The sequence below is a fragment of the Mugil cephalus genome, chromosome 2 (genome assembly GCF_022458985.1).
Source record: "Mugil cephalus isolate CIBA_MC_2020 chromosome 2, CIBA_Mcephalus_1.1, whole genome shotgun sequence".
Taxonomy (NCBI): Eukaryota; Metazoa; Chordata; class Actinopteri; order Mugiliformes; family Mugilidae; genus Mugil; species Mugil cephalus.
In genome coordinates, this window is record NC_061771.1 from 16,842,199 (window position 1) to 16,867,009 (window position 24,811).

The 24,811-nt window shown below is 42.7% G+C and overlaps 1 protein-coding gene across 10 annotated transcripts in view; it reads right to left on the reverse strand.

Annotated features, from left to right (window-relative positions):
* Positions 1-497: 497 nt before the first annotated feature.
* Positions 498-24,811, reverse strand: part of gab1 (GRB2-associated binding protein 1) — a 47,784-nt gene continuing 23,470 nt past the window's right edge. For 5 of the 10 annotated variants that reach the window (XM_047577389.1, XM_047577388.1, XM_047577395.1 and 2 more), the window contains 11 exons: positions 16,792-16,920; positions 15,917-16,082; positions 13,159-13,372; positions 11,875-12,557; positions 10,697-10,791; positions 9,531-9,831; positions 7,434-7,526; positions 5,325-5,418; positions 4,555-4,678; positions 2,403-2,531; positions 498-2,319 (listed from right to left, as the gene is read on the reverse strand). In XM_047577389.1, the coding sequence (XP_047433345.1) occupies positions 2,161-2,319; positions 2,403-2,531; positions 4,555-4,678; positions 5,325-5,418; positions 7,434-7,526; positions 9,531-9,831; positions 10,697-10,791; positions 11,875-12,557; positions 13,159-13,372; positions 15,917-16,082; positions 16,792-16,920 (2,187 nt within the window). In that variant the 3' untranslated portion in view covers positions 498-2,160. Of the gene's footprint in view, positions 2,320-2,402; positions 2,532-3,626; positions 3,703-4,554; positions 4,679-5,324; positions 5,419-7,433; positions 7,527-9,530; positions 9,832-10,696; positions 10,792-11,874; positions 12,558-13,158; positions 13,373-15,916; positions 16,083-16,791; positions 16,921-20,423; positions 20,656-24,811 lie in introns of those variants that run through there. The other 5 variants (XM_047577394.1, XM_047577390.1, XM_047577392.1 and 2 more) reach the window with 5 other exon arrangements.

Sequence of the window (24,811 nt, forward strand, 5' to 3'; positions counted from 1 at the left end):
ACTCATCGAGCCATAGTGAGTGATAATATAGCAATCATTCAAACAATTTTATAAATTTTTAATTAATATATTTCTCTACAGTACCAACAGTTTACAGCATCTTTATAACAGCATCTGTGGCTTATTCTTCCACATTATATTTAAGTGGTAAAAATCCATTGTGCAGCTGTCAACATTTCTTTGTTGCACGTGGACAGAAAAATGTCAAGTTTAACATGAAAGACAAGGACATTGTAATCCCGGAAGCGGATCCTGGAAGTGGATGCCCAATGGTATTTGTGGGTTGGAATTGTTGAGAAGATATTGAAAGCTTTTTAGAAAATGCTGTATATCAAAAATGACAGCTAGAGGAACATGTTTGATCCTGTATCCAAGTGGAATGGGTTACTTTGTTACTCTGGAAATACATTAAACTTTAAGTATGACATAAGGAATATGTGAAAGCACTCACCGTTGAAAGCATCTTACACTGTAATGGTGGAATAAAGACGACACACTTAAGAGGTTGTGTTTTATTTAGTCGACTTTAAAAATGTACATTTTCTTTTTAGATTCGTTAAAAAAACTAAAGCATCATCAGCTTTGCAGTCCATATCACAAAGGAACCGCAATAAAGAAAGGTGAAGTAGAATAAAGATGACTTAGTAGGCACGACTTTTAAAAGATACATGTTCATCTAACTGATGGCAAAATATGTACAGCAATGATTTTATGTTGTGGTAGCACATGCTTGGGGATTTCTCAGGGAGAGGTGTCCGGTTAGTAAAGCAGAGACTTATGCAGACAAAGAGTTTCTCTATGAAGACGCATCAAGTTGACTACATGAGGCAGTCAATTTCCCAAAACTGTATGCCAGTTCAATTTAAAATAAATTAAACCTAAGAGCAGAGAGAAATGAGGAAGAGAAAAATGGAAATGAAGCTGTGAGACTAATTGACCGCTGCTTGTCAAACTAAGCATTTTAACAGACACTAGCAAATGTACCTCCATATAAATCATGAAAACTGAGCCAAAAATGGACACGACATCCACCTGATGAAATAACTCCAGAAATAAATTAGAAATGGAAAGTCGTATTAGTATGCATTCATAAAGAGTACCTGATTTTCTCTCTCTCTCTCTAGCCTATTTGATACCTTTGCATAACTTATAGAAAACCTGTCATGTTCTTTTAAAAACTCACAGTAATTCATTCATTAATCACAAGTCCTGATACCATCTACGACAGGTACAGGATTCTACCCTGCAGAATCCATATACCTTCGAGTCAAACACGCTGGATATTTCATACAAATAAAGGACACTTTTCCTGTTTATATACATAACACTTTTGTACAGTCTTTGCACTTCCATTATAACAGATTGAAGCATCTCCACTTACAAGATAAATGGAAATCAAATCATGTTCAGTGGATTAAAACTTGAGTGAATCCAAAGCTTGAATTTAGCACTTGGTTATATTTAAAATGAACAAGATCAACTGCCTCTGCATTAAAATAAAGTAATCTCTGTCGTACTGGGTTTGCGGTGTGAAGTCTGGTTCAGACACAGATCACAGGTCAGTTTAGGCCATCAGCCATAACTTCAGAAAGAACTCATAAAACTGACCTCTGGTTTATGTCCATTCAAACTAGGCTAAAAGATGAAAAATCAACACTGTTAACCTGCTATGCTAACTAGTAGTGTTGCATTGATAAAGTATTGTGATCATGTTATCAAGTGATTTCACTTACACTCCAAAACAATATCAAACAGCATTACAACAGGAAATGTTAACTCTGGAACAGCCCGCAGGCAACTGAAAGGTGAACAACAAAAACTCTAATCCATATAGGAGGCAGTGAATGTTCAAAGTCCATGAGTCTGCTTAAGTCAAACGCAGAAGACTAGTCCAGTCACTCCACCTGCTTTCATACTGCATACAGCTTATTCCTGGCCCCACACAACTTTACACAGTGCTCTCTCCTAGGCCTGACGTCAGTGTAAACTAAAGACAGTTGAGTGGCTTTCACGCTCCACTGGCTCTTTCATACCAAGGACCTCGTTGAGGTGGAACTGGACAGTTGGACCGTCTCAAAGCACAAACCAGAATTTACACTAGTGTAAAAGGCCTGACAGTTTGAGGGTTTGGAGGGTGGGTTGGTGGTTGGGTCAACAGGGTCACTTCGGTCCCTTGGCGGGGGTATCTGTCTCTGTGGATTGGCGGCCATCGCTCCAGGCCTCCCGGGTGCTCTTAAGGGCCTGTGTCCGTTGCTGGTCCACAACCACATAGTCAACACGCTCATCTGATGCTGTAATGCCAGTTCCATTGCTTTTCATCTGAAGAAAGATAAAGTCAGCTTTAATATTTCTTTAAATTCCTCTGATGGAGATTCAGAACGAGAAAGCTGTTAGATTCATACCTTTCTGGGTGGGGTAGACTTGCCAGATTCAAGATCCAAATCCAGATACTCCACCTGTTTGTCTCCTTTTGGCTTCACCATAGGGCTACTCCCACCATCTGCAGGCATGGGCCCAGGAAGCTTCATGCTCTGCGTGACCCAGGAAAATATGTTTTTAACTGACAGCAGAGACGCATTAAACTACATTCATATCCGATTACACTAATGCGTTGTCACAATAACCAAAATTCCTTTGCTTAGAGAGCGGACTGGTATTTGATCCACCAGTTGTTGGTAGTTTCACAAAGCATATTCTGTAACCCCGAACATCATTCAACACCAGCTTTACAGTGTAGATAAATGTACAAAATGTAAAGCCCTCATTAAAATCCTTCCATCGAAACCGGCTGTCAAAACTGGAGCAAGTAGTGAATTATACGAGTGCTACTTAGAAGAAGCTGATCATCCTTTCATTCCAGAAATAGATCTAGCAGATCCCACTATTTCAGTGTGGATGCACTCCTTTGCTAATGCAGCCAACAAAAATGGGCACCTAACCAACATGTCAAAACCCAAGTTGCTTCAAAGCAGTCTCTGAACTCAGACTTTCATTTGAATTCTTAATGGCCTTTTGGCACTTTGGTTCAGATTGCACAGTTAAATATTCATGTTGTTTTGCATTCACGGTGCTTTTCAGCGATTGGTATTAACGGTAGAAACGGGATACAATATTGATAATTATTTTTGACACAAAAGACTGCGAATGATCATATTGTTTGTGTTTTAAGCAGCCACTGTAGCTTTTTGGAAGGAACAGGTGCCACTAAATGCCACTAAATCCTACACACTCGACCTTTGGATAAAAGTTCAGGGACAGAGCTTTGTAATATATTTTTTTGTCAATGTATTCAAAATCTTCAAAACAAATATGGAAGGGTGGACATCTTGGTATTGTGACAACTCTAAGGTACATGTTCAGCCTATAAATGATGTTAACTTTGAACTACCCATAGGTTGGTGGAGTTATTAGAACTAGGAACAAACATACTAGCTGTGAGAAAGGTGAAGGTATATGACATCTAGTGTATCCAAGCCACAGCTTACGGGTGATGTTGGGGACTGGCATTAGCACAACAAGGTCTGTGCTAAGGACTTTCTGCTCTAAATATAGCACCTGAAAACAGCAAACTCTAGGTGCTCTGACAGGGCAGGCCATGCATGTCTAGTCTGGCAAACCCTGCTCACCTCCTCTATGGTGTCAAGTTCCTCCACCTCCCTCTTTACAGGGGTGATGGGAACTGTGCAGTAGAAGGACTCCTCTCTACGCAGAGTAAGATGGAAGTAGTTGCAAAGGAGGAAAAAAAAGAGAACAGTAGCTGTTTAAGAACAAAATGCAAGCTAAAGGAAATGGATGAAACTAGGGTCTGGTGAGGCAAGAGAACTGAGGAGCTAGGGAGGAAGAAATGAATGAGTGGTGAAAGAACAGGAAGTCAACAGATGATACAAAAGCAAATGTTGGAAAAATAGTACACAAAATGTTAACAGCAGGAAAAATAAGATAAGTGTAAACCAATACACAGACTTTAAGAGACAGTATTCACGTTGATAGACGTGTTACTCAACAGTGTCGGTGGCTGATTTATCCTGTTTTGTGCTTTAAAGAGTACCAGGCTGTTAAAGCTAATTGTACCGCTACGTGATTTCATTTCACACAATACTCACATAAAAGAACACAATACCTGAAAAGCAAATGAACAAAAACAGGATAAAGAAGCAGCAGAACAGAAAAGAAGAGGGAACTGCAAAGACAAGAGTTGAAGTGGTGAGGAGTCCGTCTGCGGCAACCCCTACTCTGTACATCCTAATGGATGGCTTAGGGAGAGGACTGGAAGCTTCTTAATAGTTTCTGTGAACATTTACAGCTTAATGTTCCTAGTTGCAATTAGGTTAAAATGTGTCTGCCTAATGCAAAATATTTTGCTGTATTTATGGTACATTGATTGTTTAAATGAGATGAAATACATTGAAGAAACCACCCCAAAATATTACAAGAAAAAATTGACATTCTTCACATTTTTTTTTTTCTGTAGCTGTGATTATCTGCGATTTGAAAAGTAAAGAAAAAAGTAATCATGCAACTTCTTTAATCAGAGGATAGTTGTGTGTTACATACTGGTTCATCTGCGGACATATTAGAGAGCATGTCTACATAATTCTCAGCTGAGTCCTCGGAGTCAGTGCTGGAGGCCGTGCTATGCACTGACGGGGGTCTCGCTGGCATTGGAAACCTAGAGGGACTGAGCAGCATTCACAATGTTTACACACCGATTTCTACCAAATAACAGTCTCTGGTGAGCACAGCATATGATACAGACACAACAGCCACGGCTATATAAACCACTGCAGCCAGAGGAGCGGTGGCTGCACTAAGCACAGTAATAGACCTCATCTGAGATATCACTTTTATCTGAGTGTTCAGTGGGAAGTAGCTCTGAGGCAGACCCCAGACCTGTTTGTATGAGCAGTGCTACTTTGGCCACACAGAGACTACAGTGATGCATGAAGTGTTAGTGACTACTTCTTCAGTTAAGTGCATCCACTAAATAAAGGTTCATGTTCACACCACTCGTTTTTTTCCACCGAGAAGAAAACACCAACAGGGCAGTTGGGACAACACACACCGTTTCCATAACAACATCAGCTGCTTTAGTCACAAGGCACAAGATTTTTTTTATGTAATAAATTTTTATGATTTCCTATGTTATATCTTTTTCAACCTCATTCTTCTTAAAAAATGAGGCAGAGTGCATCTACTACGACTCCATTTCATATTAAATATAAAACGGGGCTCATGGGAAAGCGGAGTAGTGTGAACATGACCTGAGCTGTTAGCAAAATGTACAACTACGACAAAAATGCTGCAGTACTTTTTCAGATACTTACTCCCGAGCAAATGACCGTGTGACGGGCGAGCGGACAGGAGTGCAAGACTCCTCCCATTCTGGCAGTGGTTTGATCTCCAGTGGAGCGGGTCTTCCTGAAGCAAGGGACAAAAACTAGTCAGTCGCCGTTTAACACATATCCTCGAGCTACAAGAATGATGTGAAAATGTTTTCTATTGAGTTTAGAAAGGAATGTGTTCACAATCGTCCGTGTTATTGTTCAGGGTTTTTCAATTAAGGCTGTGACTAGAACAGCATGGCGGGAAAAATATACTAATAAACACCTACTTGCCAGTTCATTAGGTACATCAGTGAAATTGCATTTTAATATAACAGTTCAGCACAGAGGGTATGCATTGATGTCACTTGTGCCCAGGGTCACACCCCCTCCTGAGTGGCAAAAAATGTGGCGAAATTTAGCAGTGAATGCAGAGAGACCGGGGAAAACGTGGATTATCAGGTCAAATCAAGGACAACGGGACTGGACAAGGATCCATACGAACTACCGAATAACAAATGGTCAAGGAACATGTGGCCAGAAATCATTTATCCTGATATTTATATGGACCTGATTACAACACCAGGAAATACTATACATATACTAAAGTATGACCTTTTGGTACTTTATACAACACATCACCAATGACTTTGCACTAGAGCAAAGTCTTTAACATTTTATTGGCCAAGGCCCCCAAACTAATGGAGAAATTAAGTAGGGACCCCCTTCCTACTATATGTGTGTTCTACATTAAACTTGACCTAGTGCTATTGACAAATATACATTATTATATCATTTTGCATTCAATATTAAACTATTCAAATAATACACAGGGTCCAATATTCATTGTCTAATATCTAATGAACAAAAAATTTTGCAACCCCGCCCCCTGCAGTACCTCTGTGGACCTATGCACTAGAATGACCCCTTATTTGGAGAAGTGGATTTGCCTCAGTTTCAGTTAGTTTTAGTTCATTTCAGTTATGACAAATGTAGCTACATGAAACAGAATGAAAAAAGGAGTAATTTACCATAACCATACCATAACCGTCACAAAGCAAAGCTCTGCTGCAGGGCTGTTAATACTAGAATGAATTGTGGACCTAACGAACTGGCAAGCCCCTTTTGAATATTTAGTAAAAATGAAATTACAATATCTTTTCACTAATTAATTAGGTACTCATTTGCAGATTAATTGACTAATAAATGTGTTATATTATTTTTCCACTTTCACATCTACAACCAGAAGCATACTGTACACTGTCGTGACCTTTGTTTGGATGAACAATACCGAGCAGTGACCTCTTGCAAAAGCGACAACAGCTGGATATGTGGGGGTGTACAATGTGTGCAACCAGTCTGCTTATTTGGCAGATTTGAAATTGAGGGGGGAAAAAAATCTTTTGTAATATACAAACTGTTTAGAGTATAGCGGCTCACATCTCCCTATAGAGATCCATCATGCATCGTTACCCACAGCTGTACGTATTTTAAGCAGAAGGTATCCGGTATATATATGTGTACACAAGCAGGAGATTGAATATGGTTTGTTTATGCGAGGTTCTCTTTCATTAGATGATATCTTTGTTCAATTTCCTCCTGAAGGGCCATCTACTGCTTTTCCAAAGCCATAAGAGCATTTCAGTGACAATAACTCTGCTGCGGCTGTTACATCTTAACGTGTGTTTTGTAAGCTACAATGTGCTGCACTGCAAAAAACACAAAAAAAAACACAAAAAAACACACACACAAAAAAAGAAATGTTTGAGAAGAAATGTGTTAGTAAGTTACTGGTTTGCCTGAATGTAAGAAATCCCATTACAGTGAGGGGATATTTTATTTTAAAAGTCGTGTTATGACTGTTCAGGAGCAATCCACCGAGCACAAAGTGTACACTCATCCATCCCCTGCTGTTCTGGGGATTAAAGTGATCAGACAACAGCTTTAAAATTACATGTTAGACGTGTAGAACCCAGAGTGCTGAAGAAGAGAGAATCCCATAGTACAGCACGTCAGCATGCAGAGAGTTGAGATGGATGGAGTAGATTGTGGAGAGGTCAAAGAATGGAAAGTATTCAGATACACAATAACAGTTCGGTGTGGTGTACCTACCCTTGCGTCGTGACTTCGGGAATTCACCTACGGTTTGAGAGTCGGTTCGCTCTAAACCGACACCTTTTGCTCTTATTATTTTAGGACTCTGACCTGATTGGTGAAAGAAGATTTTGCTTATTATAAATCGTTTTTTTTGTTCTTGGTGATCACAACAGTTCAGGCCTATTGCCATGCAAAGCAAAAGATGAGACTTTGATGAACAGCAAAACTACACCCTCACGTACACTTTTTTTTTTTTTGGTGCAGCACACTTTAAAAGGATGATTGTCATGACAACAGCAGACCCATACTGCCCAACATGCACCTCACTCCATGCACCACGGCTTCCCACACAAAGACTGACATCACAGCTGTGCATGCACGATGAGCTGTGTAGAAGCACGGTGAGTACACTGAGAAATCATGTCATGTTGAGAAGAGCGCAGACCAGTCTGAGTTAACTTGTTGATCAGGCACACTGCTGTGCAAAATCCTAAACGAGCCACATTCTCCAAGATCGTTTCTTTAAATGTCATAAATGAAGTGACGAACACACAAGGCACCACAACATACAGCTGACACAATCAAAGCACACGGAAGAGTACGCTGAAGACGAAAACCAATTAGTCTCCTGGAAAAAAAAAATGCAAAAAGAATTTGCCTGGCTCATGGTGTATAGAGAAATGAATCACATCATAGAGACGTGTGAAACGTGTCATTTATAAAAATCAATTCATCCATACTCTCCATTTTAAAAGGATTCGGAGGATAAATGCCTCACATCAGTGCTTCTGAATAGTGCTGTTACTCACTGCTGTGTAAATCTTTTCAGTTTCACTCTGAATAACAGGCTTAAAATACTAAACAACATCTGCTAAAGAGATTTCTGCCCATATTCAACTGCACTTTGCTTTACCCGGTTTTGTTTCTAAAACTAAATGTGCTCTGAGCAGATCCAAATGTCTTAAACCCATAATCCAAATAGTTATTTCTGTGTTAGGAGCAGCTGGGTCGAGGATTAGATTTGCACTGTGATAGTATTATATTTTATATATATCCCTTTTCAAATCATTAGTTACAGACACCAATGAGTGAAAAAAACACCACTGAGCAAAGACACGATGCCCTCTTTGGTTCTTATAAAACCAAAATAGTCAAATTGGATAATGTGCTAAAAGTAAGAGCACTGCTGCTAGGAAATACCACTGAGGGAAAAGAAGTGATACGTGGCAGTCTCAAAATAACAAGCTAGAATTCAGAGCTAATAATGACACATCTAAAAAAATGGAAGATACTGGGAAGTTATTGCTGTAATGCCCTCAAGTGGCCTCTGTCCTACAGAAGCTGATTTGGAATAATATCTATCTTTTCATATCATTTTTACGTCGTGGTTGACCAGCTTATTTGACCCCTGCCAAATTTGGAGCTGACTGACTCAAAGGTCAAACGGACGGCAAGAACCCCATTTGGGAAATGTAAAACTCAGACTCGCCCCTATTATCTACAAGACTTTGCCTGCGTGATTATTTTACCATCAATCCTGAACTCGCTTTTCCCCTTTTTGCCCATTACCGAGTCTTTCAATCTGCTCAGATTGTAAATCCCCCTCGCTATTAGGTCTCTAATCAAAGGGCTCCATTCAGACGATGGGAACAAAGGGGACGGAGGTGACCACTCTGGGCTTCGGTCACTCCATGGCACAGGGGCCACCCCGTCCAAAACAGTCGACAGAGCCTCACGGGGGCTCGAGGCAAACGTTATCTTTGACAAGGAGCTAACTGTGTTGGATGCAGGAGGATGTAGCAGGCAACGAATACATCAGAAATATTTTTACACATTAATGATGAAACTCAAGTATGATGAAAAATGGCACTGCTTTCAAAATGAAATTTGGTGCAGATGGCTTTATGACCATGAGCCAGCACTGTGGGAACAGCAGCGTGTGAGTGTGAGACAAAGCATGGTCAGTTGTTGCATTAGTAAATACTGAGCATACTCTGGAAAGTTAAAAGCAACAACAAACTCTAGCACACACCAACCGCCAAAGGAGAAGACACAGGACACTTACGAACCTAGTCACAACTGCACATGCATACGTACAGACTGTCCCCTCACCTTTGCGATCAGGTTTGAGATTTCGGTCCACGGGTGGGGGCTGGCAGTCGCTCATCATTGGCCTGCGAGGAGGCGTCTTTGGACTTGAGCGGAATCCCATGTGGGCGGGTGGCGGAACCTGTTTTCCCAGGGAGGAGAACTCCATGGTGCTCGGGGTCATGGGCACATAGTTGGGTTCGTGCATTGGCTCCGACAAACTGCCCGAGTGATGGTGCGAGGGGGAGTTGGCACTCATTGGTACGTAGTTCTGGTCGACCTCTTCTGTGGACTGGCTGCCTACTGGCATCATTCCTTTGTTTTTCTTAGGGGGACAAAGAATAGGGACACGCTCTCAAATGAAAGAAAGGGACTGATGAAGAGTGTCTATAAACTCCACATAGTCAACGTTAATTCTCCATTAATAAAAAAAAAAGAAAACTCAGACTGGATGAATATTCTCAACAAAAATCTAAAAGATGAAGAAGCACAAGGATGAAACCACTGACACTAAAATGTACAGCTTGGTAATTTTGGTATAGAATAAGACTTCACTACCAAGTAATTAGGAATTCTGTGTTTGTGTAATAACTCTCACTTCCAGCAGGGGGAGAAAACTCCTGCACCCTGGCTTTAATATTAAAGCACTATCAGCTGTAAAAAACTGCTCGTAGGAAAGATAATATAAGCACATCTGTGTTTAACACCATAAACCTTTTATCTTTTGTCTAAGATTGTGATGAGACAAAGTGTACGGACATCCTCATCTGAGCTAGACTGTGTCTTACATTAGGCAAGTCATAATTTCCATTTGTGCAACTGTTCTTCAGTCTCACTCTTTACATGTCGCCATGTTGTGGTTTGTATGGTAGATTTCAACAGTGGCCATATATAAACATTGATAGATGATGTTAATGGAGTAAGCTAATGGTATGTCAGGGCTCAGGGCTTCTTTATGCCGCTGTTATTATAACCATAGATGGCTTTCCCTGTCATCCTATGACTGAGCTGCACATACCCCATGAATTCAGCACCATGCAATAACTTGAAATCTAACAGCAATATTGGGTGCATTCGAAAATCTTTGCCGCTACTATTAACGCTGTTCGTCAAACATGAAAAGCGATCCTTGCTGTCAGCCGCTACGTGAAGCTGCACTAGTTTCCTGTGGCCCTGGAAACAACACTTACAAAGTAGCTGTTGAAGCTTTCGTTGAAGTCAAATGAGCAGCTTTTGTCGGAGGGGAATGATCTAGGAATGTCGTAGCAGTCCTGGGATCCAAAATCTGAAAAATACAAACACGTAATTGCAACACACATATCCTGTAACTATATGAGGTATTTGTCATTGAACACCGTGACACAGTATTAGCTTCGGTTCATATTGCTTCTCATCATACACCTTATTCAGGCCCATTTATGCAACAGCACAATCCCAGTGAAAACCCCAACAGAGAGCTAATTAGAGTATGTGTGTGGACTGCAGATTCAGTAATTCAGTGGGGGCAGAGCTCAGCAGCTCTACACAAGCAGCTCCACTGTGTGGCATGCAATTATTGTTTTTGTATTGTCATTAGAAACCGATGCTAATGTATTCCACTTATGTCCACACGAACCGCAACAGCGGTAGAAAAAACTCTGAGGACAAATGAGGCTGTCGGCTGAAGAAAACTAAGTGTCACTTCTGTGAAATACTGTGACAGCATCCAAAGAAATCAACATAAATATGTTCCAAATGGGCCAGATTGAACCCATTCACTCACTCAGTCACCAGGATGGGCATAGGCAGACGTTTAAACCCTGTTTCATGTAAAAATACATAATCACAACGGCACTATTTGCTCTCAACTAGAATTTACACAACATATGAGATGGGAAACTCAACTGTGATGCCTGTCAAACTGCTAGTTTGACAGGCATCACATGTGGATAGTACTGATTTCATTCACTGATTTCATTTCCACTAAAACATCTGCAGTAACATAGGTCACCACAAGAGGGGCAAGAATCAGGAAGAACAAATCACATGTCCATGTGTTGTACTTTTCTTGCCTTCAGTGTTTCTATTTTAAACATAAATGCAAAAAGGAGAAGTGTTTTTGTAAAAGGAATCTCTGGTCATAACATTTCCCATGGCTTTTATTAGATCTTAGTCTGTTGATTAGATACTTGTAATGTAATCTTTTCAACACCGTGAGTGTCATGTGTCTTCCAGTTATGAGGTCCAGTGCTCCTGTTTGCAACTCAGTAGTATTGTAACACTCACTGATAAGCAATGAAAAGGTGAGTGGATTGCAAAAAAAAAACAAAAAAACAAATAATAGTGGAGGGAAAAAAGCATCCGCCAAAGCAAAGGGTATCTCACAAACCTTTTCGGAGACGCGAACAGTCCACAGTACCAATAGTGTTGCTGCGTAAAGCCTTACTCCCGGCACTAGTAGGCACACAGTAGTTTCCGTCTGTCTCGGAGGCAGAGCGAGGCACGCAATAGGTGTCCGTAGGTGAGCGCTCGGCGGGGGGAGGCGGAGGTCCTGAGGTGGAACTGAGCGAAGGTTTCGGTGGTCTTGGAGGGGGGACGTCCCCCCCGCTCTCCGAGCCTCCCACCCCCGTCGACGACGATAACGTGCGGGGCACCTGGTAGGTACAGTTTGCGCCAGGTGTGGGCGGGATGTCGTAGCTGATGGAAGGGTGGCGCATCTGCGTCTCCATCGAGGCTTTCCGCGACGGCGTGTTGAAGACGTAAATGTCGGAGGCGTCCCCGCCGTCCGGGTGAGCCAGAGGCGAGGAGGCCGACTTGGGGAGCAGCACAGTGTCCTGGGAGTAGCTGCGAGGGAGGTGGTAAAGGCCGGAGTCAGTTGAGAGTGAGGCACCGCGTGACGGAGGCGAGTCGTAGATAGACGGGGCGGAGGCAGGAGTCTGGTGCTGCGGGAAGAAGCCATTGTGCGACGTGTGTTTGGCTGAGGAAGTGGAGGATGTAGGCGTGCGGTGAGACGGGAGGTTGTCATTCAGGTCTGTCTCTGAAGAGGTAGACTTGGAACACTCAGCATGGGCTCTAAGGACACAATACAAAGACACGCCGGAGAATTAGCGCTCACAATAAAACGCATCGATTTAGAGAAGCTGCAGAGGCCACACATTAACCGTCATGCCACTGTCTGCAGGCTGTTAGTAACCACGTTGTATTCAGACATCTATTATCAGTACACTCTTTTCTGTTTCTGACTTTTGACAGGCAATAACAAAACCAATACTGTTAGAGTAAATGTATATTTGCTCCAGGAGAAGAATGAATGAAGCCCAGCACTAATAATCATCATTTTCAGGTACCGTCAATGAAAAGCCGTTCATCTCTACGGGTCAGTCTCTTATATTTGTATAGCACTCCACACAAGCAGGCAGATGCAGCTGGATGGCTGGTCACTCACAGACTAGCCTGTGGAGGAAGAGTCTTGCTCTCACACTCCTCCAGGAGCAAATACTCCTGGTCCCCTTCGAGTGGAGTGTGACGCTCCACTGAGCTACACACAGCGTACAACAAGGACAGGTGGCGGCACAGTTGAAAGGCAGGAAAAAGAATAAACCGTCTGGAAACTGTACAGATTGAAAGCGTGCAAAACTCAAAACAATATTATGCTGATATACACCGAGCTCACCTGTTGGGTTCGGGCTTTTTACTCTCACAGTTGGCCAGCCACAGGTAATCCTGGGGCTCCTCTGAACTGGACTGAGAGTCCAGGTGTCGCACGCTGACCGGTTGGTAAGGAGGCGGCACGCTGGACAGCACACCTGCTGCCAGACCAACTGGGTGTGGGGGGGTGTCCACCACTAGGCCCCCGGTGGCTGACTGATGAGCAGCTTTTGCTGCTTCTGGAGGAGGAAGATGAGGAGACCGGAGTTAACTCTTGTGAAAACCTTATATGTATGTCTTGCATTGTTTGGAATATACGGGAAAGGGAAAGAGTGAAATACAATCAAATGTGTTCCAGGGATGACCACAGTCGACCATATGGGAGTTGCGATTTAATGATCACCTCCATTAACAGCACAAAGACAATACAATATAATAATGCTTGAACTTAGAAAGACAAATCAGACGTGACATTTTGCACAACAATCATAATAACAAAAAAGTATGGTTATCTATTGACTGAACTCGTCTCAGCATTTGTCAGTTTACAGTGTCTTATTGAGGGCAGCACAAAACACATGCATCGGATATTCACTTTATGTAAAGCTTTACTTGAAGCTAACATACACCATCTGGACCTATATACTGTGTGTGGAAAGCATTAGTTACTTCGAGGTGGACCTTTTCATTGGATGCAGTAGACTCATTAAACTCATTTCACTGGACCTCATTCACTTTGGGGCTTTTTATACTGAATTGGCAACATTTGCATTGATCCTATTAAAATAATGTTTTTTTGGGGGTTATAACCACATGATTTCGTATTTCTGTTCCAACAGTGTGTTAACCTCTGGCTGAGTCCCTGATTATCCAGGCTGGGAACTCCTCCAATTGGGGGCCGGTGAAGCCCACTGAGACCGCGCAGGTGATATTGGTGACTGATCATATTAGGCACAAAGTAAATATTAAGCCGCGTTTGCGTATGTCAAGTCTGGAAGAGTAAACCTAGAGCAAGCTGTTTCCTAGCAACCCGACTCCGATGTAACACTATAATCTCTGGCAGCATTTTGAGCGACACCACATCAACTTCACGTCTCTATAACATCTGAACTTGACCAGCTGGTGATCAAAAGGCTACTTTAAGACAAATCCCAGATGCGCATTATTATCCCAATACTATATATTAAACAAAGCCTTGAACTGTTAGACTGCAGGTAAAACAGCCTTAACTGATACAAGTCCCGCCATCCCATAACATCACATGTCCCCCTGCATGAGGCCTAAGGAACACTAGGACAAACGCCTGCTATCGAATTAAAGCACACTACAGCTATTGCAGGTAACACAAAAACACATCATGAACCAGCCATCATTTCATACAAACGTGAAGCCTAATTAAAAGCTTCATTTGTCCACACACACTGTTCCCACACTTCTCCATCGAGTCAAGGTCTCTCCTTTGTCACACTGCGAGTTATCAAATATCAGAGTCCTTTTCAAACCCGTATGCTTGAGCTGATTGTTGTACCTCACTCAGAGCCAAGATGGCTGATGGGTATGCTGGGTGAAATATATTTATGTTTTCACTCACTCACTCACGCATTTCTCAGATTTTTCTTTTCACAGTTCTCCTCCCACTCTCTGCCATAACTGATGTGGTTTCATCTCATGTAAGGTCCAGGAATTCTCTTCTTTTGAAAGTCAGCGACTCTTTTTTTTTTTAAAGTGATTCATTTGCTGCTCTGGTCTCCACTCCCATCTTCTGCTCTTTTTGCCATTTGTTCGTTAAAGCTTTAAGTGCTGATTCATGCAGGAAAAGGGAACCCCCCCCCTGCACCTACCGATCTATACCTCCTACACTGTCTCTGAGAGCCTCCATTCCCCCGGACCTCCTAATGTCCCTGCCTCTAGTATCTGGCCGACTAAAAAGCACTCTAGCGTGGCCACACACGACAGCGGAGTGGGAGATGAGTCTCACTCGCCGAGAAGTGCAAGCAAGTGTAAAACAGAGAGGCGAGGACATTCCTTTGAAATAAGAACTGTGAGAAAAGAAATCTGCTTGAATCTCCGTCTTTATACCAAGTTTCTCCTTGAACAGTTATATTCTTAGTTTGCACATCAGGGTTTTAAAAGCCAGTTCCAATAGATCTGCTGAATAGCTGCTATGAATGTTGTTATCAGGGTTATCCTGCAACACTAGCCATGTAACAGAGGTGGAGGCATAGTCGGAACACTGCGGCGAGGACGACCTTGGAGCAGCATAATCAGTGACTCAGTAGTCAGGTCTGCAAAGTACCTTCTTCTCCTAAAACAGCTTTGGAGCCGTGAGATGCCAAACCGTGAACTACTGCAAACGTTTGTGCCACCTCTCATAACAGCAAAATGCTTACATGCTTCGTCATGGAGGAGAAAGTACAGAAGGCTGGCGTACGAATAGCAAAGGTTGCAATTAGGCTCAGAGACAGGGGGGGAAACAAGAGTACGCAAACGAGAGGGAATGAAAACCAGATAGGAAGAAAAGAATGAAAGAAGGGCAGTGAGACCGACAGGCACACAATGCTTTGATTATCCACCACTGGGAACAAGGGTAATGTGAGCCACAATACATCACATGGATCAACACATGGATCATTAGACTTTGGCTGAGAACTGTGTTGAATAGAGGCCCTCTAGCGCAGTCAGGGTACGCGAGTAAAAAAAAAAAAACTCTGATGTGTCTCTTCGGCTTCAATTTCTGTCAACTTGGTTGTGCGGTGGAGTAAAATTTGAACAAGAATACTTACCATCATCGGTGGGGTTAAATCCACAAATGTCGCAGATGTGGCGGACCCACTTATTCATCTCGTCTTCGGTGTCAGCCACCAGGTAGAAGACGCGGTCAATGGTCTTGATGTCAAATATGAAGCTGTGCTCCAAGTCCTTCTTGCTAAACGTCAGCCCAGCATCCACCTTAAGGTAGCAACCAACACGGGTTTAGCTCAATATGGCCGCAGCAAAGGAATATTTACAGTCAACGTAGTCTGAATAAGCCTATGTTTATGCTGGGAGTTGAAATAATTTGTTGAAAGGGAATCATTACTGTAATCATTTAGGAAACTGATAAATTGCTGGGCTGCATACTGCTACTGATTTGACTTACCGATATATACATTTCTTATATTTTAGAGAGATTTCTTTCGAAACAAAGTTGCCTACTTATGAAAGAGAAGGTACACATCAGCTTTCAGGCCTAACGGTGCTCTCAGAGTTGTAGCCTCATGTTTTCATGTTGTCATACTTTCGAAGTCCCTTCTACACGTGGACTAATCCTGCGGTCTCGCAAGAGTGGTCATACCAAACCCAGTTGAATTTGTTTTCAACCAAATGGCTCTGATTAGTTGGAGGCTGTAGAACTGAGTGCAGAAGTATGTTATCCCCCCTGCATGGCGCGTGAAACACGCCCCATAATGAAATCCAAATGGTGCGTTACCAGACTCATATTCTGATGAGTGAATGAGTCTAGCTGTCAGTTGTTTTTACAGTAAAAAGGGGCAAAACTCTGAATATTGTGCGCTTGTAAATGTGTCGACTATGACATGTGAGACAGAAACTGTGATTTTTTTTATTTTTAAATAACTGCACCTATTCAGGAATTCACCATTTACCCAAGGAACCATACCTGCTCACACAAGTTGAGATCAATCACACGGATGGGTTTCTTTGTGTGGTCATTCTTGTAGTACTCCAACACGTCTGGGTCGCCCGTCAGACGGCCACTGCGAAGAACAAACCACCGCTTCTTCCATGCCTGCGGGGCGAGCACAGAAACAAGGCCAAAGGTTATATGTGTGTTCTCACAATGGCAGCCCCATTCCCGTTCCCAGATGACCACAGGCTGAGCCCGACGCTTTATTTTTCTAGGCTAGCCGATGCGTCCTAGCATAGCTCGTGTCTGTGTGTGCGTTCTCCACCAGCTGCACTTCCTTCGCCAAAGAATAGTAGGAGCCAGAGGGAAGAGGCCCGCAACCAGAAATATGCGTCTGGGATAACCAGAACAAAAGCCACATAGTTTAGCCAGGGTCTAGCACCCTGGCTACAGTGGATGACCAAATCTATAAAGAGAAACAGGCAATTATGTCTCTTCCTTCACATGCAATTAGTTGTCTGTGAGAAAAAGGCACCGCACAGCAGACAAAAGATTTCTAATTCAGAAACAGCAGATGGAAGGAAATGCAGGAGATAAATAAATAAGACGCTTAGTAAACAGTTTAGTAACACAATCCTTCTATATATTAAGAGTAATAAAGAAGTAGACAACAAGAGCCCTGACGAGAAAAAAATACTTTATACAAACCCCACTGTGGAACCGGTTTTAAGGAGGTTCCAATTCACCGTTTAATTACACAGCTCACACATATCTCACAGTTCATACTATGGGTTCCTGTTCAGAATAAAAAGCCAGAGCACGCCTCATGTTTGCACTACACTGACTCGTGTTTATAGTTTTATTTAGAACGCATATTCAGCAGGAGTTCACTTAAATGCAGACGGGTTATGAACTCTTGATTTTGTTGAGTCACGGCTGTTGGGCCGAACACTTTGTTTTAGTGCTCTAAATAAGCTCTCCACAAAATACCAGCAGGACTAGACGGAGAGCGAAGAGAGGACTTTGTCGTAAGACAGGGGGATTTATCCAAAATAAAATGTTTCACTTCATTTCACCGCTTAAACTATGACAAGCGTGTCGTAACTTTGTAGAAAATGAGACGATCAACAGAATACCAAAAACTGTGAGTGCAGTTTGAAATGATACACAAGACCCAGCAGACAAACAGCCACCACTGAGATCGGGCAGATCAGGAAGCATACCAGCAGAGTGAGAGGAATGCAAACTAAAGCTTTGTTGTCAATGATTTGGGGGGTAAGATTTTGACCATATTAACAATGCTCTAGGCTTGGTTTTCTTCATCCTTTGGCTGTTTTTCCATCCACAGGCGTCCTTTGTTAGTGGGCCAAGTCTCACACTGAGACAGAATGAAGAGCATCAGACCTTTCCCTCCACAAACAGGATGGAGAAACAAGCAGACCCGCAAAGCCCTTGGATTTTAAACAGCAAGCACACAGCACTGCGAGGACTGCACGGACATAAACACCAAAACATTGAGCGTTACACAAATCCGAAACAAAGTGCCACAGCACAAATACTTATACATACATACAGCACGTTTCACACACTCTGGTTCAAAGGACCTGCAGTATACAATCACAAGGAAGCATGACTTAAACCCATTTGCCTACATCCTTTGAGGCAGACCCACTTAAATACCAAATTAAACGGTAAAAGGTAAATGTCCAATAACAACACTGATGTGCCTGTGCTGCGTTGCCTGGACAAAGACAGAGGGTGTGGAGAGGGAACCTCTTTCTCCCGCATATGACAAAGCAATCTTGGGTCAAGTTACCCTGCGTGGAACAGAAGGACCAAGAGCTTGGGTTACAGCGAGGCCAGGCCCGCCCAGGGTGAGAGTGTTGACAACTGGGCAACATCCTCAAGACTGAGACAAGACTGAGACAAGACCTCATCCACTAAAGTGGCTCACGGGTCAGGGCGAATATAAATCCATGAGGAATCAAAAGGTCAGTTAGAGTTTAAAAGATTGGGTGAAGTTTTATAGTCGGAATCGTACGGTTGCCAAGCTTCATTAAATTTATTTTAGCGACAGTAATCTCAAGCAAATGACCACACAGATGACCACTATTCTTACTCAATTAAAAATCACTGAAAAACTGAATATCCATCAATACTTTAAGCCACTGACAGACCAGGATCACAAACATATACCTTTGTGAACAACAGAACCCAAAAAAAATACTGTATGGAAAACGCATAGTGGTTCAGAATTTCTATATCAAGGACATGATCAGCTGTTCACCTCTGGGAAATAAGGTAATCAACTTCAAATATGTAAAACGAATCCTATCGTGAAAAATGTACTCTCAGTCACAAATGTCGTTTAAGATGATAATCTGATTTCCAACCTATAGATAACACAGTTAAAAGCAGTGATTCCAGGAGCTGGATCCCTGAAGAGGAATCACTGTCTCTGAGCTGCCACATTAGCTTGGTTACAGACTGTAGTGGTTCTAGGATGACAAGCTGTGTGGTAGCTGGAGCATCTCTCCTCCATCTGTGGGCCTTCACACTCTTTTTTTTTTTTTTTTTTTCCGTTTTCTGATGCACAACTATGTCGTTTTCTGCCACTGATTTGTGCCACACGTTCTGCAACAGACACGCGAATACTATTCTAAACTACTTTTAGAATGATGCACAAATGAAAAGATGATCCAGGGTTACCCAGTTCTTTACCTCCCTCCAGAGTCGACCCCTCACACACAGTGAGAGGCCACTTGAACCGGAGTGTTGGTTTCATTCACATGGATAACACAAGCCCCGATGTCTTATGTTATCCACGGTAGAAACTGAGGCAAATTGGCAGATGAAGGCATAACATTGCAGAACACATTTGCATGCATTGCAATAACCAAGTTAAAATCCAATAGTGGTCGGTAATCAGATTTATCCCCAACTTCCTACCACGTTTTTGTATCAATCCAGGCAGCTTTAAGTGCATTAGAGACATGAACTGAGGCCTGAAGTGTTCAATTTTCTTTTTCATAAGTGCCTTTGGACCGACAGTGGGAGAACATGTACCACAACGTTCTCTCATCCTGTTACTATATCTACATTTAAAGTTGAGTTGACGGAACCGATTCATATAAACTCATTTCATACGTATTTTGGCATTTGTTTCCCTTGGAGTTGAACTCTTGGTTTACATATATCGAAATAATGATGCTCTGCTGCAACTAATCATTTTTCATTTCATCCCCGAGTTTCTGCCGCTGCAGTATCGTCGGCCTAACGTACTTGCAATGTACTCTTGCTGACAACTTGGTGTGCTATCAGAGGCCAGGTTCCTCAGCAGAAATATAAGTATTTAAAATCTCTTTGCTTCATTAAATAAACTAGGATGTAATATTTACAAAATATTACTGAGAATTAATACCCTGTAAAGATCACATGCAGAAAATTCAATGTTAACTGTCAGATTTGTCCATGCAAACAATGTCATTTGCTATAAACACATCACACGTCTACATGTAGTTGCTTTAGGAATACGCAAACAAACTTCAATATCAACGTGTCCACACCAGAGTTCCATGAACCCAATGTCCCGAGTACACAATGAAAGAGTAGGAGTACATGGTCTTTGCCAAACACCGTAGTAGTAGTTGTCCACCATCACATACCTCCTGTCAACGCTCACGAAGAATACGATGGCATCTCCAGTCCTGTTTTTTGTTTTGTACAATCCATTGTCGGTTCCACACTGGTCTAAAAACCAAGTGCAGTGCTTAATGTCTACAGGATGCATATGCGTCCATCCGAGGCTTCCTTAATACATTCACTCAACAATCACAGAGCCCGCTTCAGCTCGGAGGACACCAACGTTCGCTGCCCCCGGGCTGGGAATGGGACGGCATGGGACGATGCCGGACTGGGATGGGGAGGGCTCCCGTGGCAGGGCAGCTGTGCCTGCCAGCCCCCTCATCGTCCCCAACCCCCTTTCTCTCTAAGCATGTTTTCTGATAGGATGAGACACAGGAAGACATCCTTCATTTGCCCACCCATGTCCTACGGTCTACGGGGAGGGGGGCAGACAGAGAGGGCATTGAGGGGTTCGCTGAGATGATGACATAGGAAGGGAGAGTGGGAGAGTCGAGAGGAGATGCCAACTGAGTGGAGTCACGCTGCCGTCAGAGACCTCCTGACCAAACATCGCTGGTGCATGACTAAGGCAAAGGTGTTGGGAGAGAGGTGAGTAAAACGAGAGAAAACATGCAAGAAGGCCAATCTGAAGTACTGCAGGTCCAGACAGAGATAAATGGTGAAAGACCAAGGAGAGATTAGGTGCATCCTCACCACAACTTCAGAGCATCATAAAGCCACATCAGAATTTTAATATAATTGTACGTGATGCTGTTGTATTGCGCTGAATAACATTACAATGTGATCTGTCCCACCGTCCAAACACTTGGAGGCAGTGGCCGTTGTTACAGGAGTTATTGCTCAAATTCTGGTCTTGCTTAGTTAGGTTACTCATACAACGTACTGGTATCATTTGCATCTTAAGTACAGCCAGGATTACTTTAGATTGTTAAAGTTCCTACAGCAGATGAACACAAACAACAATATCCACCAAGTCTGACCTGGAGTGTTGATTTAAGACAGGACTCCAAACTGGAGCAATATTTGAATGAAATATAACTGGGCTCGGGAAAGACACAGTGTGGACAAATATGTCTCAGACTACAGGAGTTTTATCTAATCTATTGGTCTAAATGTGTAAAACCGGAAGCTGGTGCACCCCCCTGCTAACGCTACTCAAGCTCCACCAACTCCACCAACTCCAGTTTTACGGAGCTTTAAAGACTAATTGTTCTTGGTGGTTTGGAGCTTAATGCAGCTTAAAAGGCCTTTAAGTGCACTGATTGCTAATGTGATGCATGTATCACAGGCTGTTAAACTGCATACATAATCTCATGCTCCATACAGTATCGCTAATGGGAAGGGAGCGTGAGCGGTCGGGACGTTACATAAGACCGTCTCTTAAGGACACGATCAGGTGTGTACTATACGTAACACTCCTGCTGAACAGTGTGTGTGTAAAGTGGCATCAAACTCATTTCAGTTTCAACTCCTTCATGTGTGTCAGTCAATACTTGCACAACAAGTGTCCACTTTGTTGTTTGCTGAAATTCAGTGGACCAGAGACAACTGTGGGGAAGTGAAAAAGACGCAGAGAAGGTGGCTGTTGAGAGCTGTACTCTTAGATCACCTACCGTAAAACAGATGATGATATGGTAGTATATTTCAGATGTATTGCATAAGAATGGCGCCACACACGGCCGTACGTGACACGAGACCTCGCAGCTTGTAAAGATTTCTGAGGTGTAAATATTCTCTGCCACAATCAAGATATCTGCACCAACAACATGCACACACACTTCCACTACACTTTCCTGTTTTGGAGGAAGAGGAAGCTGCCGAAGAGCTTTAACGCCATCAGTTTAGGGAACCCTGTATAGATTTAATCCTTGAAAGCAAATATACAACCAGATAAGTATGGCTAAGTGAAGTCTAGGGGAAATCTGCCACATCATGAAGCCCAAGAAGAAACTTGGTAACTCCTATAAAGTGGCTAGTATTATAATAGTGTGTTGTATTTTGTAACATTTATGTCACTTATTTTGCAAAACTAAAAAACACGCAACAGCTGCTCTCACGCCTAAAGCCTCACATGCGCAAAATAATAATTCCACTGCTGTGAATCATAATGATTGTGTCGCGTGGCTACTTTCTGCGTTCGAGACGAGCAGGAATAAAAACGCCTGAAACAAAAGATACAGGTTTAAATCCTTTTTACTTGGAAAGATGTAGGAGGCTTGCCTAGAAACACATTGTTTCCCTGAATCCTATTGAGTCACAGTGGCCCATTTATGGGAAACGTAGCAGGTTGGATAAACCAGAATTATAACCACTAATATTGCATCACAAACTATCACTCCCTTGTCATTATTCAGTGACAAAAAGAACCAGACAATCAAATAAACAAATGGTATTCTGTAACATCAGCAGTATTCACTTAGTTCCTATATGAGAAACTGGCTTTGCGAAGTCAGAGTTGCGCGTCAGTGCTAACACGTGATTTATACTTGTCATCAGATATCCGTACCAATGCGCACATAACAAGCAGTGAGTACTTGGCGTCTCCGTAGTCAAGACAAACAACAACCAATAAACAAGCGTTAAGTATTATTATTGTTCATTCACAGCAATCTGCTTCACAAGCCACTTAAGATTAGTGCACAATGAGGCCAGCTGTGCTCAGCTGGGCGTGAACACATCAGACCATTTTGTCTGCAAGTTCTCACTGCAAAGACGGTGTTTTAATGAGCCAAATGGCATTACAGCAAAATCACGCTTAAAAACAGAAAAAGAAAGCGCAGCACCACAGGAGGGTTCACATGACTAAATTTGACTATTAGATATTTGTCACCGTTCCTGCATTCGTTACCTTTCCACAGATCTCTCCACATGAACCGTTCACCATTAGCTTAGCTCTGGCTGCAACGGTTAGCACGTAGCAGCATGCGAGTAGCTGAGCCATCTGTCCCATCTGAGTGGGCTGTGGGTAAATGACCTGCACCCCAGCTGCACTGACTCATCCTGACTAGGACAGCTTCTCTGTTTGTTCCTCAGAAAAACACAGTGTAATGGACAGAGCAGAGGAGACACGGGGCGCAGGGAGGGCACGGGGTGAAGTCGGGGGAGGGAAGGTCGAGATTTTGGCGATAGCAAAAAATAGTGCGCTCCATTGTTTCACGTGCCAGAAGTCACCACCAGATTCTTTTTCGCAGACACACAGCGAACGCAGCTTTTATGAGTTGTGACATTAAAAAGAAAACCTTTTCTTGTATTAGCTTTACACTCGTTCCATCTTTCCGGAGCAGGAAATTAAACATACAGCAACGTGTCGGCATTGATTTGCGCACTCTTCAGAAGGAGAAAGGACACCAGAGGGAGGTGAGAAAATGTAAAAAAAATAATAATAATAATAAATAACAGATAGAGAGAGAGAGAGAGATGCATCAGGTGCTGTGATCTTACTCAGTGTTCATGTGGGCAAACATAAACAAATTCATTTGAATCTTTGAATCTCATCTGATGCAATAGTTTCAGTCCACAATATCAAAATGATTTCTGGTGTAACTATTTAAGGCTGACATGGATCTGATTAATGTTCTGGCGTCACTATGTCTAAAGGATTCACGATTAAAGATGACTCAGGGAAAAGGTTATTATTTCTTCTGTCCCTTTGTGCGGCCAAACACTGGACATTTTCATTACCAAGTCATGTGCATTGTTGTGGGCGTATAAAGGGCTCGACGGAGCAAGAAAAAAAATATCAAGGAATTTCCAAAAGTGTCTGACATTTTCAGCTATTTGGATAAATATCTGAATACTGAATAACTGCATCTGCTGACGCAGAAACCCAAAACAAAAACTCCACAAAGTATTTCCATGACACTACGATCCGACTCGAATGCTGTAAACAAATACGCAATTTTGGAGACCACAGTGCTTCCCTTAGCCTCACTATCAGGTCCCTAGGACTGTTCTGAACAAAGGCTGTTCTAAGAGAGGAGTGTCAAGAGCGTCAGAGGTTTTGGCACTCATGGCCTCGGTGACGAGGTCTGCAGAAGGAGAAGGAGGGGAGGGACAAAAGCTCCTCTATGCCTAGTGCCGAGACTTGTATAAATCAGTCTTTGTTAGCGAGACATGACTGGGATTCTTGCTAAACAGCTATTTTTACATCCTTGAGCACCAGAGAGGGCAGTTAACGTACAAGTAAGAGTGCATGCCCTCTGGCTTAGGGAGGTTGTTCAGCCCACGTCATCAGCCCCTCCGCCTGCTGGAAGGGAGAGGGGACTTCCATAAAAACTGTGCATGCCTCAGGTCCCTCATCAGTGGACGGTCAATGCTAGCACTGGTCTCCGACTCACGGTAAACACTCTCAATTGGTCTTTTGAGACGGAGCTGGAGTCCAGTGCATCCCCTACCTAATGTGCGAAAC